This window comes from Meriones unguiculatus, chromosome 20, assembly GCF_030254825.1.
Source record: "Meriones unguiculatus strain TT.TT164.6M chromosome 20, Bangor_MerUng_6.1, whole genome shotgun sequence".
Classification (NCBI taxonomy): domain Eukaryota; kingdom Metazoa; phylum Chordata; class Mammalia; order Rodentia; family Muridae; genus Meriones; species Meriones unguiculatus.
In genome coordinates, this window is record NC_083367.1 from 27,132,291 (window position 1) to 27,151,641 (window position 19,351).

The following is a 19,351-nucleotide window of genomic DNA, read 5'->3' on the forward strand; positions in this document are numbered from 1 at the left end:
AGCAAAATTACAGTTATGAAGTAGCAATAAAAATCCTTTTATGGCTGGGGGGGTCATCTCAGCATGAGGAACTATATTTAAAGGGTTGCAACATTAGAAAGGTTGAGAACCACTCTTTTATATGTTCTGAATCATTAAATCAAAACCTTTCTAAAAGTGGGAAATGTAATGTTTCCTTTTAAATTGATGAATAAAATCCAGGCTGGTCTTGGTTCCCACACCCCTTTGAAGATGACTGAACAGAAAGGAAAAAGAGAAGCAGACTTCCCCCCGCCCCCCTGGTAGGAGATGAATTTGTTAGGTCAGACTATATCTCAGGAAGGTTGGAGCAGAAATGTCTCTGAGGTTTCTGATGGGTTGTCTCCTGATAAAATGAGCGCCTTTCAGAATGCTTTCTCTCCATCTGAGTGTAGGCTGTGACTCCCTCTTGTAAACCTGGAATCCACAGTCTCCATACAGTAGCAGGGGCTGTGAGCTTCATTGTCATTCGGGAGCTTGGCCCTGGCTTCTTCTCGAAGCCTATAAATCATTCTCAAACAAGAAAAATCAAGTAATTAAGCTCTCTGGCCTGAATCTGGTCTCTGCTACCAACCTTCAGCATGAAAAGATCTTCATTTATAAGGCTAGTTAAATGCTCTAATAATGAAGTTGGATTAGGGAAATGATTCGCTAACTCTTTTGCAAACATGGGAACTGAAGAACTTGATTGCCTCACCATCACAAGGGCAAAATCCATTTTGTCTCACTGGCTTGAACACAAAGCCAAAGGCAACATACATGGAAGAGGATGACAAAGTTATTCATAGACGTTGTCTTTTTTAAAAAGTTGCCTCCATGAGCTTTCCTTTCTTTTCTCTTTCTTTCTTTCTTTCTTTCTTTCTTTCTTTCTTTCTTTCTTTCTTTCTTTCTTTCATGATGACTTCAGGGTATGTTGCAAATTCATTTTATGGTCAGTTACCTTTTATCTTCAAAATCATACAAAACATGCAATTATTTAGAACGAAGTAATTGGTTTAATAATCATAAGCTCGAAAGAGAACTTGAATTAAAATGCAATCTGCGGTCTGAATTATCACGGCCTGATACAATACAGAAAGAATTATATGTATATGCACACATTAGCTTTATTAATATGCATAGGAAGGTATATTGTTTAACTGGGTACACTTGTTTTGATGGAGCCTCCTTAAGCTTGAGCTTCTCTTCATTAGGTAGCTGGGCAGGACACAGGTTGAACACCCCTCAGTTCCAGGGCCTTGGCAAAATCAACCTCCAGGGGCTTGCCTGTGCCTTTGGTGAGCCTCAGAGATCGGATGCAGCCTCGGAACCTAACGCTGGTGGTCAGGCCAAACTGATTGAGGCCATCTGAAAAGACACAACAAGAGAGTTCAGTTCTGTCTTTCTTCCTTATGAATGCTGGAGATCCAGCCCAGAAGCTTTGGGCATGCTGGGCAAGCACTCTACCACCGGGTGGACCCCAGCTCTCCCGGCTTCACTTTTTTTTTTTAATTAATTACACTTTATTCACTTTGTATCCCCCCCCATAAGCCCACCTTCCCTCCCCCTTCTTCACGCATGCCCCTCCCCAAGTCCACTGATAGGGGAGGTCCTCCTCCCCTTCCTTCTGATCTTAGTCTATCAGATCACATCAGGAGTGGCTGCATTGTCATCTTCTGTGGCCTGGTAAGGCTGCTCCCTCCTCAGGGCGAGGTGATCAAAGAGCAGGCCAATCAGTGCGGCTTCACTTTTGAAATGCCACCACATCAAAACGTTTACCAGCACACTTCCTAGTCAAGACACAGCTTGAGCTTGAGTCAGAACACTGTCCAGTGTAAACTGTGATTGTGTTTGGAAGCTCGCTAACAGATTTGTAGAGAATTAATCACCTTCTTAATAGTTACATTATAAGGTATGGAAACTTCTAAAATCATGCATATTAAGATGTATTTTGGTTTGGTAAGAACTCACTTAAAGTTACAAAACCAAACTACCCAATTATAGCTAAGTCTGATGGTATATGCCTGTAACACCAGCATCACAGGTAGGAAAGGAAGGCCATAAGGTCTAGGCTAGTGTGGGCTACACAGTGAGAACCTGCTTCAAAAACTGTAATAAATAAGGAAATATATAAACAATCACCTCCCTAATAAATCTTATACAAATGTATTTAATGAAGCAAAGAAATTTATAAAACATTTCTAATATTGAATCAGGGTATAAAATTTTAAAGGTGAATTTATCATTTTCTAATATTGCAAAAATAGAACCCCCAAATGTTCTGTAGGTTGGAAACCTATGGATTTTTTTTTAATTAAGGAGGCTCATTGAGATACAATCCAGGAATAGCACAGTTTGAGTAGAGTTTTGAGTGTTTGTGAGAACACTCTGAGGAAACAAGACAAGTGTCTGTGCCTCAGTTTCTACAAAACATAGAATTGTTCTAGGAATGTGTTTTTACCTTCCTCTCAGGTAGAGTGGACAGGAGACAGTTTACTTTAGATCACTCATTATTGCCTCCTGATGTTTTTCAATCAAATGTTTAAACTTATATACCTGTTTGGAAAAACATGTTTTTACCATGTGTGGCTTGTCTTTTTGACTGAATATCCTACTCATGTGATTCTTCTTAACCTTCAGAGTAAAAATAGCCTGGTCCTCTGAATACAGTTGGCTACAGCATGAGACTTTGGCGTGCCTTGTTTTTAGGCTCCATTCTCCAGCATTCATGCTACCAACAAAAGCAGTAAAAGGACATCCTTCTCTCCTCAAGCCTACGAGGTCCTTGGGAGGATCTTGTTTCGTGGGCTGTTGGTACACTGTCTCCCTCAAAATATTATGGGTTTGTTCAAGACTGAAGCAGTGCTTATTTCTGTGGCTCAACGACAAGTTTGTTAACGTTTAAAAGGAAAACGCCAAGGAGTGTATTTTTCAGGAAACCAAAAGCAGGACTTAGAGAGATGGCTCAATTGTTAAGAGCACTGGCTGATCTTCCAGTAGGACCAGGGTTCAATTCCCAACACCCACATAGTAGCCTCCAACTATCTGTGATTCCAGTTCTAGGGTATCTAATGCCTTCTTCTGCCTTCTTCACATGATCCAGGCATGGTCCACAGACCACACCTGCAGGCAAAACACCCATGCACATAAAATAAAGTTAAAAAAAAAAGAAAAGCCTAAAGTCAGGAAGGAGACTCCATCAGTCTCTTTTATATCCTTTGTTCTGTTAGCCTGTACTGAATACTGAGCGTTATTCTTGTTTCCCAGGGAGAAGGGATTTGTGTAAGAAGAAATGACACAAATTTTTCTTCCAAAGTGATGAAAGCTCACTGCAGGGGTCTGTGTCATTCCAGTGCTCATGAAGAAGCAGTGGAGTCATGGCTGACGTAGCCAGCCCTGCTCACGGGCTCTTTAGGTAACTGCTGTTCACATGCTGTGTTGAACATGCTGAAGAATTTTGTGAAAGAGATTTATTGCTTGGGTTTCTTTGTAACATAAATATAAACTCTTTAATAACCTATGTGGAAAATTAGCTACACTTAAACTGGAGAATTCCAGGACTGGAGGAAATAAGTTTGACAGCATTTTATGATTCCTCTGACACATTAATTTTAAAGCCAGGACAGGGAGGGGTAGACCCTCACAATTTTGGCCTCAACTGCTGTTAAATGCTTCATATCTTTTATAAGGCAAATTCATTTCCTTTAGCTTTAGCCTTTCCTTGGGTAAAACTTTGGGGTGATTATGAAAATCTCAGTCCCATGTGGTTTAAATCAACAGTCCTCTCATTTTACAAACTGGAAACTTCAGGCCAAGTGTTATTTATGGGAGGAGATTCTAAAGCTTGGACGCAAGGACCCTTAAGTACACATTCCTGGACACAGCTATACAAACATAAATGTTGAAAAACCACAAACATAGGGAGCAAAGGACATGCTTGCTGGTGCAGCCAGCACTCACCCGGGAAACCGCCAACAAAAACAGGGTCGTTCGTATCGGCCGATGTCGATGCCGAGTTTGGGCTCTCGGCATCCACCTGGCTCCCATCTACCACGAGCTCGAGACGGTTTTTGATCTTCTTGGCAGTGACTTTATGCCACTGTCCATTACACATGTGGCCTGGGATCCCTGCATCATAGACCGCAGTGAACCGGCCAGCTCCGTTATCCACGTGGAACATAAGCTGGAAAGTAGGAAAAAGAGCTATCACAGGTGGCTTCCCCAGAGCGGTCTCCACACAGTGAAAGTTAGAGTCTGAAGTGAATACTACTGGGGACAACTTAGCTTTAAAGAAAAAAGCCCGGACGGAAGTTGGGTCTGGAGAAATAGCTCAGCTAGTAAAGAGCTTGATATGCACTTTAAACTATTTAGTTCACCTAAGGATTCGGTTCTGCTTATTCATTCAGGTGCTCATCCCGGTCTCTGAGTTCTTGTATGTTTTCCTCTGAAGGTGTGAGGAAGAAGGGAAGCAAGGACGGTGCACTTTAGATCACCTTTTCTTTGTGGGAAATGTCAGCATCACAGGACAGGAAAAAAAGGGGGGGGGCACAGTTGAAGTACAGCTCTTAATTTGATCCCCAGAACCCCTGTGGAAAATGCGGATGTGGCAATCATGGATTCATGATCTCAGCACAAAGGAAGCAGACTGGAGCTCCCTGGCCAGCCAGCTTGTAATGCTTGGTGTGGCCCAAGCCAGCAACAGACAGTATCTCAAATAGCAAGGTGGCTAGCTCCTCGGAAGAGCAGCGCACAGTCTTCCGGCCATCACTATGTGTACGTACACCCACATACCTTCATTCACACACATACACGAACGCAACACCCAGAGAAAAGCTGAAATGCAAATTTGAGCGTGATGACTCTTTCATACAGATTTATTGCCTGGGTTTTATTGTGATATGGATATAAGCTCTTTAGTAACCGATGTGGAAAATTTCGCTATATTTAACCTGGAGAATTCCAGAACTGGAGGAAATAAATTCAGGAGTGGGACTCAGTGATAAACCATGTTCGTTGCTCTTGGACATTGCCTGTGTTAACTGTTCAGTGAGTGTGCTGTTGTTTCTTCCTTCAGAAAAACTCTGAAGTCCTGCAACAAAAAAAAACCAGCCACCAAAATTTCAAGCAACATATATTTTTAGAGTATGAGGGTCTTGGCGAACCTCACAAAACTTTCTCAGGAGACACTGCTTCAAGTAACTCATTAATTGCCTTATAAGTTTAAGCTTTTGATTTTAATTGTGTTTTCTTTCTCCTTTGTGGTTTTTATTTTACATACAGGATTGAGAGTTACACAAATTACTTTTTGGGGCAAGTTTCATGTCACAGGTGCCAAAAACCCAAGCCAGAAGGCCAGTTAAATTTCCAACAAGAAAGAACTTGATTAGAAGTTCTTGTTTAAATAAGAAAAATCTGTTTTTAGTAACATGGCAAGGGCCCTGAAATTTGAGACATCAGAATTCTTTTGAAGCTGATGAAGAAAAGAAGCACTGTGAAATATTAAGAACATTAGTCAGCTTGGCAATGCACTTGATAAAGAAATATTTTGTTTATGAAAAGATTAATAAGGTTAGGTAAAAAGTTTGCAAAGTGTATAGTAATGTAAATATTAGAGTGTCAGACACTGAGTGGAGTTTGTAAAAATGACATTTTGCATCTATGAAGAGCCTGGTAAGAAATCACATGACATAGTGACATGGAAACATGAAAAATGTTACAAGCAAGCGAGAAAGCTTGGAAAAGATGTAATAGATGTAGGCTTTGAAAATTTGACAAAACGAGGAAATTTTGCCTATCTGTTCATTTGTTTATGCTTTTTTCTTATAAGCACCTGCATATTTCTATGTTGTTTGAGGGATGGTGTGAGAAACAAGGAGAGAGAGGGAAGGAAGGCATGTTTTAGATGACCCAGCCCTGTTTCTTGGGCAGCGCCAGCACCAGCATGCCCAGGTGGGAGCCTGCACAGAGAAAGTACAATCCTTAAGTTCGAGCCGATTAGAAAATTGGTAAAGTTTCTCCCTTACTCTCCTCGTTTTACTTTTTTTATTATTCATTACAATGTATTCACTTTGTATCCCAGCTGTAGCCCCCTCCCTAGTCTCCTCCCATTCCCACCTCTGTCAGTCTTCTCCCCTTATGGCCCCTACTAGTCCACTGATAGGGGAGGTCCTCCTCCCCTTCTATCTGTCCCTAACCTGCCGGGTCTCATATGCACATGCACTTGCGACCTTCCTTCCTTAGCTGCATCTGAAACACCAACATCTACTCTTCTCTTTTTATCTGCTCTCTACATTGCAAAACACATCATTAGCTCATCTCCCTATAGGTTGCTGACCACAGGCAGTCATGGATTAGAAGGTATTTTAAAATATTAATTAAATTATTTATTCACTTTATATCCCACTCAAAGCCCCCTCACTACTCTCCTCGAGGTCCCACCTACCCACCTTCTTCCCTTACTTCTCCTCCCCTATTCCTCAGAAAAGGAGAGCTCCCTTCTCACCCCAATTCATTAAGTCCCACCAGGCTGAGCTCATCCTCTGACCCCGAGGCCTGATGAGGTAGCCCCACCAGAGGGGAAGTGATTAAAAAGCAGGCAACAGAGTCCATGTCAGAGACAGCCTGGCTCCTTTTACTAGGGGACCCACATGAGTCCTGAGCTGCCCATCTGCTACATCTGTGGAGGGGACCTAGGTCCAGTCTATGCATGGACCAGGGTTGGTGCTTCAGTCTCCACAGGCCCCTCCGAACCCTGGGATAAGGAGGTATTTATGATTAGGTTATTGGTTGTACAACTAACTGGTAGTACTTGTGAAAGTTTGCTTTTGGGGACAAGCATCTAGTGCTTGTGAGGGAAAGCTGGGAACTGGGACATTACTGGTGTCAGAGACAGAGGGGCGATCGATGCTTATGTGTTGTAAAAGGCAGGCTGATTTCCGTCTGCTTGAGTCTTTTCTCTTCCCATTGAACCAGTAGCATTGTAGACTAGGCGCATCACGTTGAAAAGCTGGGCATCTGAAAATGCTCAGCCCATGATTGCTCAGCACAGTTGTGGTGCAGTGGTTTCTTGCAGTGATGGAACCAGCAAGCCCTCAAACCAAAGCTCTGAGTGGGAACACCAGTGTTGGGAGAGAATGCATGTGTTTGGGTGGCAGACACTCACCTTCTCATCAATCATTTCAATGCCCATTCCATCCATTTTCTGACTGCTGACCCCCAGGAGAACTCCAGTGGGCCTTGTGGTACGGAATTCAAATTCTACAAGAAGGTCCAATCCCACTTTGAAACCACCAACTGGGAAATAAAAATATCAGTTAGAGTTTAGGTCAAATTAATTCTTATCTGTGGCTTCACCAGCAATGTGCTTTACAGCTCTCGCTGATTTTCTTGGTTCCTGATGTGAGAGGCCAGGACATTATCTATACTGCTCAGAGTTTTACTCTTCAAACTGCCTAAGAATCTCACACATAGTGGGGTTGAATCATTGACTAGCCAAGTGGATGAGCACACAGTAAGATCGAATCAAAGACCTGTTGAGGCCAGGTCTGAGTATTTCCAAAGTCTGCTGGGTTAAGTAAACCATTGCAATGATTATTCAGTAAAATTTTATTGAGACACTCTAAATTGCACTACTGTGATTAGAGAGCGTTCAAACAGTCCTAAATATTTTATTATATGAAGAGAAAAGTTGCAAATATAGTTTTTTTATGGTATGACTCAAGGATATAATCTTTACTATTTAGTCCAGCGAATTCTCTTTTCTAGACTCTTTAATATTTGCTTCATCAACATATTTAGCCTTTAAATGAGAATTTAAGACATTTCACTTAGGCATAAAATGATTTCCTAAGAACAGTTAAGACTCCATGAACTCTGGAGGATAGTAGGAAAGTACTCAAGAAAACATTTTCTGTGCTCTCTGTTTACTGGGCAGGCCATAAACACCACGTATGACCACAACTGTCCCCAGTGAAGGGTGGTACTAACAGTGTGGTATCCTTTTTTTATTTCTCCCATCCATCAATCTTGATGAATTTACATGTGAAAGCTTTAGTGCATTTAAAGCAAAACTTTAAAGTGAAGGGTAGAAGGGGCAGAATTGTTCTGGAAAATAAAACAGCAAGAGAGAAGTAAAGAGAGGAAAGAAATGACGTAAGACACGTCGACTGGAAAAAGGAGTAGTGAGGAGGCCTCCTCGCTACTGTCCAGCAGCTGGATGGCTAGACAGCCATTAAGAACGGAGATGCCAAACCCCTTACATTTAACCTGTGTGGTTTCTACCACAGCAGCAACCTGTAGCTCTGACCACCCAAGTCTTACATAAATTGAACCATGCGGTGAGCCAAAGAGATGGGAAGAGCTGTTGGAAATTGGAGATGTGATTCTCTCTCTCTCTCTCTCTCTCTCTCTCTCTCTCTCTCTCCTTTTCTTTTGTCCAGTTTGGTCCAGTACCAAGAGGGGGTAGGATGATAAGTCAATCCATTAGCCACAGAAGTTGAAGCCTGGTATCAAAACTGGCTAAGAGAAGGGCATGGTAGCCACTTGTGACTCTGCAGAGATCTTGGGAAATGTTTTAACTTTCACAGCACAAGTCTTTTGGGTTCCATATCCTCTAGTGTTACCATACCTGACACATGCCTCGTTTTTCAGAATTCTGCCTCTACAGAGGTGGGTTTCCACCCTAGGCCAAGTTGGCGGACTCTAATATCTACTTGCACAACTTTGTATGGAAGTATTCAAATCAGATAATAAATCTTTGCTCAAATATCTGTTTCTCCAGAAAACCTTTTCTGATTCCCAAACAAATTAATCTTTCTTGGAAATCTGTACAATACTGTGAGTCTTTTATAGTATTTGGGCAGAAATTACACCTCATTTCCCCATTTCCTCTAATTAGCATTCACACATTATGTGTTCCTTTTTTTTTTTTTTCTAATGAATAGATATATGTGACAGAGAAGCCCATGGTCCTGAATATTCTCTTGTAGTAGCTAATGTAAGGGGGTTTATGTAAATATAGATTACTTCTCGTTTTTCTTTACAGTGTGATGTTCAGTTTCCGTAATGCAGATCTATATATTGGAAATTAATACTTAAAGCCAGGCAAAAGAGACATTAATATCATTAATGTCAACAACAATTTGATACCGAGGTGCCTGTGTGCATGCTTGTGTGTGTGTGTGTGTGAGAGAGAGAGAGAGAGAGAGAGAGAGAGAGAGAGAGAGATAGAGAGAGAGAGAGAGAGAGAGAGAGATGGTGGAGTCCTGAGAGGAGTTTTAAAAGAAGAATTGAAGATGGTGCCTTGTCTCCAGAAAGTTACACAGAGACACTGGAAAGCAGTACATTACCTGAAAGCCTTCTTGCATAGCTACATGCATTTTGCTGCCATTGATGTACAGTGAAGGACATAGAACATCTCTCCAAGTAGCTTTTCTTACCTTTACTTAAGTTTTACACAAGCTTTTATCAGAATCACACATGTGACTTTTTGGTGTAGGTGTTGGTTTGCGTTGGCTTTTAGAGACGGAACCCAGAGCCCCACCCATGTGAGCATGCGCCTTACCATTGAACTGCAACCCCCCGGTCCCCACCAACCGTATGTGAATGTTTTAGAGGTGTTTTTTGTTAGTTATAAAAACTAATGTTTGGTTTATATGAAGAATAATAGTTCAGGACCCAGGAGACTTTAATTTTTTTGGCACAGGCAAGAAGTTGGAGTTTATACATTGGGAATATTCAGCGTGGAAGGAGCCAAAATACCTCACCTGCTTTGGCAAAACCAGTTCCATCGAAGTAAGTCCCCTTTTGAGCATTTGCAAAGCACGTCCCGACGTGGAAGCTGGAAGTCGGTTGGTCCAGATTAACAGGGGCCTGTTCCATGTGAAGATTCCTAATGCAGCCGTCCAGGCTATAGGTCACCTGAGCAATCAGGTCAAAAAGAATAGACACCAAAATCAGCAATGTTTTGCCTCTATGTGTTACTATGCACAGTCATTAGCCCTTTGTCCTGGAAAAATCCTCAAAGTTATCTGGCTCTGGACCTCTGTCACCCCCTTTGTACCCTAGACCTCACAGCACAAGGGACAGAAATCCAACATCAAGCTTGTCCACTGGATGCTTCTAGCCAAGACCATGATGTCCTGATATTCTAAGGACCGGGTCACAGTTTGTGCCCATTGTTTTGCCAGAGCTGTGAGCTTAATGTGAGAATGGTAAGTTTTGACTGGTGTTTTATATTCCTGATTTCATATTTCTATGGATAATTTGTTAATCTTAGTATCAATGTATTCTGTTGTGCTCTCTGTTTAAATTTCTAATTAAAAAAAACATTTAAGTTTGGATTAGTTCTACTTCCTTGGGAACAAAAATATAATGAAAGCAATGGTCCTACACCTAAGAAAATATATAAACAAAACTTGAAAGTTTTGCATAGAATATTTTAGGGATGATAGAATTTAGAACTAACCAAATTCTATATTCTGCTCTACTCTTGTATATTGGGTTTAGTAATTCAAGTTGATCATTTTTTGCTGCTGTCACTCCAGACTCTTGGTTTTGGTAGGTAGGTAGCACTTCCCATAGTCATGAAAACGGTAATTTATATTATTCACACACACACACATGCATACACGTGCATGCACGCACGCATGCGCACACATACACACACACACACACACACAAAGACAGAGAGAGGAAGAGAGAGAGCAAAAGAAAGAGAGAGAACCAGGCGCAGAACATTATAAATGTAATAGTGTTGGGCTTTTATGCATAAACAGATCTCCAACGACTCTTGTGTACAAGTCTGTCAAACTTGTCTGTAATGCAGTCACTAAAAGCTCCAATCCCATGTGCGTCTCAAAATAGAGTTTCCAAAGCAAACCAGGACATGAGCCAAGATTACAAAGCTTCACTGGCAAATATTAATTTACACAATTGTTAAGATTTTAAGTTTAGAGTCAAAATTTGGTATCCACTCTTTAAATTCCACAGCTCTTAAGGGTTCTAGAAGGATAACATGAATATCACCACTGATATTCATGAATATCACCACTTTCACCCTCCTTGCTGTCCAGAGCCTTTCATATGTCTGGTCCTTTCCCAGACATCTGAAATATGTATTATCTCATTTCATCATTATAGAATGGTCTTTTTTGTTGTTGTTGGTGGTGGTATTATCAATGCCACATTTTGAAATGAAAGAGTTCATTTAAAGAGAAGTGAAATGATTTGCTTAGGGTCATACTCCTAGTGTGAATATTAAGTAAAGTAAGTTAAAGTAATATTAAGTTAAGTAGATATTCAAACATCAGGATCCGCTTTAGTGTTCTGTGGTATGGTCTCTCATGGTCAAGGCTACCTAGAAGACCTCCCACATTTCATAAAATGAAGATTTCCCCACACACAAGTAAGTAATCATGAAACACGGAACCTCAGAATTATATATATATATATATATATATATATATATATATATATGTGTGTGTGTGTGTGTGTGTGTGTGTGTGTGTGTGTGTGTGTATAATATATATGCAAATGCACAAGTTACTAACTCTACCAGATAGGCAACAAGGAATTAGACACTCACTGGACCAATTCTGCGCGTGGTATAGTTGACTGGCAGCCCACCAACATACAGAATCCCCACAACATCCAGGATGTCAGCTTTCTTGGGACTGACAGTTTGGTTGGTGGCATCATCTACGTAAAGAATTCCTTCTTGCTTCACTCTCATGATCTTAATCTGCAAAAGGGAGGAGCCATCATTAATGTCAATCTTGAACAAAACCACAAGACATAAAGAGTTTCCCTGGGATTTCCAAGAGAAAATGATATCACCCATGTGCTAATATAAGGGAAAGTAAATATGTTTTACAGAGCCTATCAAATTCTGTCTTTGAATATACTTCTTTTTTCTGAGTAAGTTTTAGATAAAAATCCCAGAAATAGCTTAGTGAATATATATATAAATAAAACATATATATATAGAGATAGATGTTTATATAGAACATATATATATATATATGTTCTATTGGTAGCTGTGCCATAAGTAATGTTGCATACTGACAGCTCTGTCTTGCACTGAGAGAGCTGTAAAATTCATGTCTTTATTATTACCACAGTTATTGAAAGAAGCTCTTATTATATAGCCCATGATCCTCAAGATCCTGTTGCCCAGCCTCCCTGGTCGTAGTGTGATAACTGTGCCTCATTGCACTAGGCTTCCGTGTCTACCCTTAGTAGGTGTTTTGATTCAAATGAGCTAAGCCTGGAATCCTAATACAACTTCGGGTATGCATATTAATTAGCCCTCCTTGTGCAAAATTCCAGGAAGGAAGATCAGGGCAGGGGAGGGGCCGAGCCATTCTTGTAGCAGCCGATTACTCTAAAGTCGGGGGGCGGGAGGGGAGATCTAAATCGAAGACCTGCTGAATCAGGAGGGAGAGAATGAAGAAGGGGAGGAGTGTGAGGCCTGGTATAGCCTTGGGACAAGGCCTGCGTATAGCCTCGGGACAACGCGGCCTTTAAATGCTGAGGCACAACCTTGCTGTACAAACAAGTTAGGGCAGGATTCGGACAGCACAGCATCACATTTTAAACACATCCGTTCTAATTTCGGAAGTTTTGTGTTTCTTTTTTAAACTTTTACAAATTAAATCTGCCCTTACTACTAAGGCTAATTACCCTGTATGAACTGCCTTTCCTAATCTCAACTTGCTGGGGAATAGAATGGTGTTTATTCTCCATTAGCCAAAGAACAGAAGAAGCCTTGACAAAAATCTCTCTGGCTAAGAGCCACGCTTGCTACTTCCAAGGTCCCAAGAGAAAAAGATCTCGTATCTTATTTCCAGGGTGAAAAACTGATTGACTTGCGGTTTGTATTGTAATTCTATTTTCTCCCAATTCTTTGGCTTTCTCTCGGACATAACAAGCCAAAGCAGGTTAATACATCAAATCCAACATCTAATAACATTGTGCTCTGAAAATTAAACATTTTATTGGTCTACCTGGGGAAACTGCAGTTAATAGCCTGTCACAGGTGTGGAGACGAAATCTGAGATTTTATTTTAATCAGGCCACATATTATGTACTTGTAGTCATGCCAAAGAGGAGCGAGTTGGCAAATGAGCCTTCTGTGCCCACAAGAGCACCAGTTCCTGGGTGTGAGGCCAATGTTTAAAGTTGTTGCAGATGACTGTTGGTGGAAATGGTACCTCGGAGCTCCTTAAACTTGGTGTGGCAGAGATTCCCAGTCTCCTGATTTTCAGATCAGTATGTGCTAGGGTTAGGGATAAGTCTTAGGCCCCATCTTGGTGTTTGCAATGTTGACTTTGGCGTGTATTTATTTCCCTGAGAGGAATGCATAGTCTTGGAACAAACATTATTTCTCTAAGCTGGATACAAAAAAAGCACCATGATGAATGCACTGTGTTTTCCTCTCCCTCTCCCTTAAACCAATGGAACCATCCTCAATGGCCTGGCCCTGGTTTGTGGACAGTTACAAGGGAACTGCAGTTACGTAATGGTGGCAGGATTCTGAGGTCTCATGATGCTCCCGTTAAGTGGTGAATCAGAGACCTACTCTGGTCTAGACACGTTCTCAAGGCTGTGGCCTTTGCACACAGCACTGGCCATTTGTCCAGTCTCTGTCACGTTTTGTAACTCTCAAGTAAAGGGTGGGCACTGGCAAAACGGTCCTGGCAGGGGAAGGCCCTTGGCTGTCTCTTAGAACACCCCCCACACCCCGGGGACTGTTACCTTGTGCCACTGGCCGTCATTGATTCGGGTGGGGATCATGGTGTTCGTGTCACCACTCCCCAAGTCGTAACTGAAGTAGGGGAATCCGTTTCTCAGCTGCACAGTGGCAAAATCAGCGTGGTTGATCCGTGCCATGTAAAAGAGCAAGCCCGACTCCGCTTGTGTTCGAACCTCCAACTCGATGGTGAGGCTGTGGAACACGATTGTGGAAAGAGAGAACTAAGAGCCCGGTTAGGCTAAGAAGCGGTCTGAAACAAGGAGTGCGCCTTGATAAAGGATGTAAAATCTGTAACGGGGGCTTCCTGGGGTTAGGAATCGCTTGCCCTTGAGTGAGTCCACGGCAAACAAAATTCTATTTTCTATGTTACTCGGCAGATTAAAAGCAAACAAACCCCCGACACTAGGAATTTTACATGTAGCTAGCTGATTAAACTCGACTGATGGTGAATTTTCCTGGCTTTGAAGAACAGTTCCTGTGCCACGCTGTAGAACGATACATACCGGTTTTTAACTTTGGTGTCATCGAAGGCAATAGCAAGGTGGCTGTTTTTGGAAAGCCCGAACTGCTTGGCCCCTGTCAGAAGAGCTGGTTCTGATTCCGCCACACAAGGACCCTGAGAAAGACCGAGGACAGGAGATGAGATCATGGCTGTCCGTCCGGAGGCGGATATGCTGCTGTCTGAAAGTTTCTTATCTGTTCTCCTCCTGACCTTGAACAATGCAGAATTCCCCAAGACTGAAACCTACCTCTTACTCATCTCTGAAATCTGCAGCATAATAGGTGCTTAGGAGGTGCTCTGTGAATCCAAACTAGTTTTCCTCAGCCACATCCCCAAGTTGCTGAAGGAACGTGCGAAAAAACATGTGTGGACGCTTTCATCTTTTCCTTCCTCTCTAGGGAAACGTTGTTTATATTTCCAGGAAAATTGCAATTTCTTTTCCCCATTTACTCCACCGAGGAGGAGTTTTTTCTTGCAAGATGGAATAGGGAGAATTATGGGCTAGCTACTTGGATTGTAAGAGTAGGAAAATGTTTTCCAACTTGCTCTCCCCATTTCCATTTCCCACTCTAGTATTTTCCCCCCTTTGGAAATTATCAGTCTACTAGAAGGTTGCCGTAAATTCAGAATTTCAAGATGTTGTATCTAAACCTGCAAGTCAGCCCATTCAGGGCCTTAGCCAGTTGCTAGGCAACCAGCACGTGTGGATTTTTTTTTTTTTAATGCAACACACCATACAGCATTTCCACTGCTGCTGTTCAAAGCTCAGCTTCCTAGGGTGCTTGAGAGGGACGTTCATGTGCAGTCACTAGCTTCAATGCTATGCTGTCGTCACCTGGAAATTTGTAGTATTTTTTGATGAAGGGGCCTCGCGCTTTCCTTTTTCACAGGGTCTTACAATCACGTAACCCATCCCGGCGACTTGGACTGTAATACACAGCTCAGGAAATACGGCTCCCCAAATGACAAAGCCACCATCCTTCTTCTAGCTCTCTGATTTCACAGGCTAGCGTGATGTACAGTGGCTGATGACATCTTTTAAAACACAGGGTATGTGACAATTTATAAGAAAAACATGCATCCTTGCTCAAACACATCTGCTTCTCAGATCTGAATTTAATAGCTTTGAAAGGGCGGCAGCCCCAGCCAGTGCTGACTAAGCAGGTCCTCCCAAACCGCCGAGGGCAAGCTTTTGATGAGGAGTGCTCTCCAACAGAGCACCTCAGACATGACTCATCAGCACCCAGGACATCTTTATATGAGGAAAAGCCTTATTCTCTTTTCTCTTGAGCTTGGTCAAAGGCAACATTATGCCACAGCAGGTAAGAGGGCTTAAAAGTGTTTCAGAAAGCTATAAAATTGGTCTTGATGGGGGGTATTTCCTTTCTTGCCTCCTAGGAGAGGGTCAGTTACAAAAAGAAGACTGGCTGAAATTCATACATCCATGCAAAAGCCCAGTGGGCAGGGCAGGACGATTCTATCCCTATTGCATGTCCAACAAAGAAAGCCCAAATGCAAAGCCTTCAGTGGTATAATGTCCTGGCCTCAAAGGGTATTAATGGAACAAAAATCATTTATCAGGCTTTCCGAGTATTTCCTGCACAGAGGAGCTTCTCAGCAAATATCAGAGTATATATGTAGCCTTCCTCAGAATTCTCCTAGAGAGAATTCTGTGTTGTGAGTTCTTGGGAACAGAATTCCACCAAAACTTACCTCTAAGCCTTTAGCTCTGAAAACAGACGTTGCAAACGTCGATGGATTCCAAGGATTAAGGGACCAATAATGTGCAGCCTGAAGTTAAAGCAACTGTAACTCACCAGCAGTTAAAGTTGCTGTCAGAACTGCTGCAGCTGCTCAGCCTCTCACCAAATAATACGTGAACATTGAACATTGTTCTAATGTAAGCCATGCTCTGATATGACTGTTAGAGGGGTCAGGATGGCAGTCTTAAGGACTGGGTATTTTATGGGTGCTCTGTTTGGGGCAGCTTTTGTCTTTGAATGCCATGTGCTAACTAAACACCGTGACTTGGCCTGCTGCAAAATCGAACAGGTATGGAACTGGTCCCCAGTTGAGCAGCGGTCTCCCCCACCTTGAACATGTCGTCAGATTTTTCTAGAACATTTTAAGTTGGGAGAGAGAGGATTTAGTCCAGGTCCTCTGACTCTTAGGTCCTCGTATAGCACAGTCACCTTGGTAAGAGCAGTGTGCTGTAAGGGCCCAAGAAAAGTCTTCCTCTGTGTTTTGGAAACAACAGTCTGTCACCAGTGCTAAAAACAACAACCGCAATAATAGAAAAAAAACCAAACAAAACACAACAACAAAAAACACCACTGAATCGGCCCCACTGGCTCACTGATCTCAACATGTTACACTTCTGCCACCTGGTGGCGATGCTTCATACTACATGTACCACACTAGGGAAAGGTGATGAAAGACAGATTTGTCTCTCTGTTTTACAGGTGGCAGTTCTCAGGCACCCAGGGATGTGGGGAGCCTAGAGGAGCAGTGTCTTTGTTGCTGAGGGCCTGAAGTGGCTTAAAAGGTGTCTGCAGGAAGCCATGCCTCCTGGAGCCACAGTCACAAGGTATGTCATCTAGACAAACTTCTCCATCTGTTAAAACTTGAGGCTAAAGCAGTGGTCATTTCCAATTCCTGGTGCAGGGCTGACACTTGGAGATAAGTTATTGAATTCAAGGCAGCGCATGGTTTCTTGCTAAGTGGACTTTGAGTTTAGATAGCCAGAGAGCAGAGATTTTAGCTGTGTTTATCAAAATGGGCACCGGATGATGACTCATTCTAAAAATTGTGTAATTTTCTTCCTTCATGAGTCAATGATCCCACTAATAAGTGTGGGCTAAAATCCCATCGGATGCTGCTTTTGGTGATCTTCGTGCATGAATACCAACTAGGTGCTTTTACAGCACTGACCTCATTGTCCTGACGTATGCAATGCCTGCGGCTGTGTTTGTTGAGATGCTGAGTTGTGCGAACTCCCTGTATGTGAGTTCTTTAGTGGGAGCTAGGACTCTCCAGCAATATGCCTTAAAAGACAGGTTCCACCTGGAGTGTGGGGAATGCGCCTTTTCCCTTTAAATACATGTCAGTGCCCAATTGATCTATCCTATGGCTTTGACTGCACATAGCTTTTCAAGTGCTGGGAATGATGTTGCTATAGGAATAACTCTCCATTGCTCTGGTTTTTTTTTTTTTTCTTTGTTTTGTTTTGCTTTGTTTTGTTTTTTCATTTTCAGCTCCCTTCTCTTTGATTCCCAAAGAGACCATAGCAGAACTCTTCATTTCTACCAGAATTTGAAAGTGCTACATTCAAATTTCCAGCAAGATTTGAATACAAAAAAAAAAAAAAAAAAAAAAAAATCCAGCCATCTTGTGGTCTGTCGATTCCCATGGGCCATGCTTCTTGGCAAAGCTGGGAGCCAACATTGCAGATGCTTGTCCCATTTGAACACATCACTCCATTTCTGTATTGATAAGCCCAGATGTGTATCCGCCCCATCCTCGTCACTCTGCATGAGAAATATCCACAAGTATAATATGCAGGAATGTCTTTCTCCCCAGATGTTAGAGGTCTAAATAGTCAGAGAGACAATACAAAGGGCTGCTAGACTCTGCGAAATGAGATAACACGCAGGAAATACTGTCACATCTAGAATGGCTGACCACATACTAACCACAGGATTGATATATCCATTTCACCGGGCAGGGATTTCCCAGGATACTTTTCAATTAGCCTGAAGCAAAGAGAGTGTTTTCTTTTCACTCTGAGCTGCTGGCAAAGTTAGGGATAAAGGGTGTAAGGAAGATAAAGATGGGTGAGCAGGGCAGTGACTCCTGTCAGGAAATATGGGACTTGGAGGTAGCAGTTTCCATCTCCAAGATTAACCTGCAGGGTTTTTAAAAATCTAAACTCAGAATAGTTGAGAAACAGGCTCTAAGACGCATTTCATACTTGCATTTGAAATTGCTTACAAATAGAACACTTTTCAGTATCTGAGGGCTCTGGTACTCTTCACTATCTGAGGGCTCCCAGCAAGTGTATTCACCCTGCAAGTGTGAAAGGCTACCCCACCTTGTTCACACAGAAGGATTAACAGCGGGAAGGGGTGTTACCACAGGCTAGACGGCGTGCTATAGCTATGTTATGGACAGTATGTAATTCCACACCTAATGATTTTCAAAGCCAGTTGTCCTCACTGTCAACAGACATCCACACAAGGAGACACCAGGAGCGTAGGTCACCAGCAAAGACAAGTGGTCTCTCCTTTCCTTCCTGCTCCTTCCTGGTTAGCCATGATGACATCAATCTCACATTTACTGGGCCCTCAATAAGCACACTGCATACAGTAAATTACCAATTTGTTAATTATTAGTCACTTCTAAGAAGACTTTTTATTTTCCAAAAAGGAAAAATAAATCAAATTAAAATAGATAGTATGTACCATAAGAAGTAGGAGTTGAACCTCTAAAACAATTCTGCTTCGTGTGGTGGTGCAAGCCTTTATTTCCAACACTTGGGAGGTGGAGGTGGGTGGATCGCCTGTAAGTTGGAGCTAGCCTGGTCTACAAAATGAGACTCTGTCTTAAAACAAAACAAAACAAAATCATGAACTTGGAAGGTCCTAAAGCTATAGCTCTGACCCCACAGTTATAAATGCATACAGCATACAAGAGAGGAAGTAGCTGGTAGGGTTCAGTTCCTTATTACTTGTACATACAGTCTGAGTCAACGTTGTAACTTCTCTCATGGGGTCACTTACGAGTTAGGATTTCTATGCAGAAGCCGTGCGCAGTTCCCAGCACCCATGATGTGGCTCACAGCCATCCTCTAAAGGATCTAGCCCCTTCTTTTGAGCTTTGTGCACATCATGAGGTGCAGACACATATATGCAGGCAACTACTCAGGCACACTGAAAACAAATTTATAAGAGTTGGGACTTTCAAGATCTTTTCTTCCCATGATTAAGTTTTTTCATTCTTTCCTTCTTTCTTTCCTTCTTCCTTCCTTTCTTTCTTTATCTTTCTTTCTTTCTTTCTTTTTCTTTCTTTCTTTCCTTCTTCCTTCCTTCCTTCCTTCCTTT

The 19,351-nt window shown here is 42.1% G+C and overlaps 1 protein-coding gene across 1 annotated transcript in view; it reads right to left on the reverse strand.

Annotated features, from left to right (window-relative positions):
* Positions 1 to 990: 990 nt before the first annotated feature.
* The window catches only part of Lama2 (laminin subunit alpha 2), a 591,463-nt gene continuing 573,102 nt past the window's right edge, over positions 991 to 19,351 (reverse strand). The window contains exons 57-63 of the mRNA XM_060373445.1: positions 14,254 to 14,366; positions 13,753 to 13,942; positions 11,582 to 11,737; positions 9,762 to 9,915; positions 7,160 to 7,290; positions 3,958 to 4,180; positions 991 to 1,365 (exon numbers count right to left, since the gene is read on the reverse strand). Of these exons, the coding sequence (XP_060229428.1) occupies positions 1,208 to 1,365; positions 3,958 to 4,180; positions 7,160 to 7,290; positions 9,762 to 9,915; positions 11,582 to 11,737; positions 13,753 to 13,942; positions 14,254 to 14,366 (1,125 nt within the window). The 3' untranslated portion in view covers positions 991 to 1,207. The remainder of the gene's footprint in view (positions 1,366 to 3,957; positions 4,181 to 7,159; positions 7,291 to 9,761; positions 9,916 to 11,581; positions 11,738 to 13,752; positions 13,943 to 14,253; positions 14,367 to 19,351) is intronic.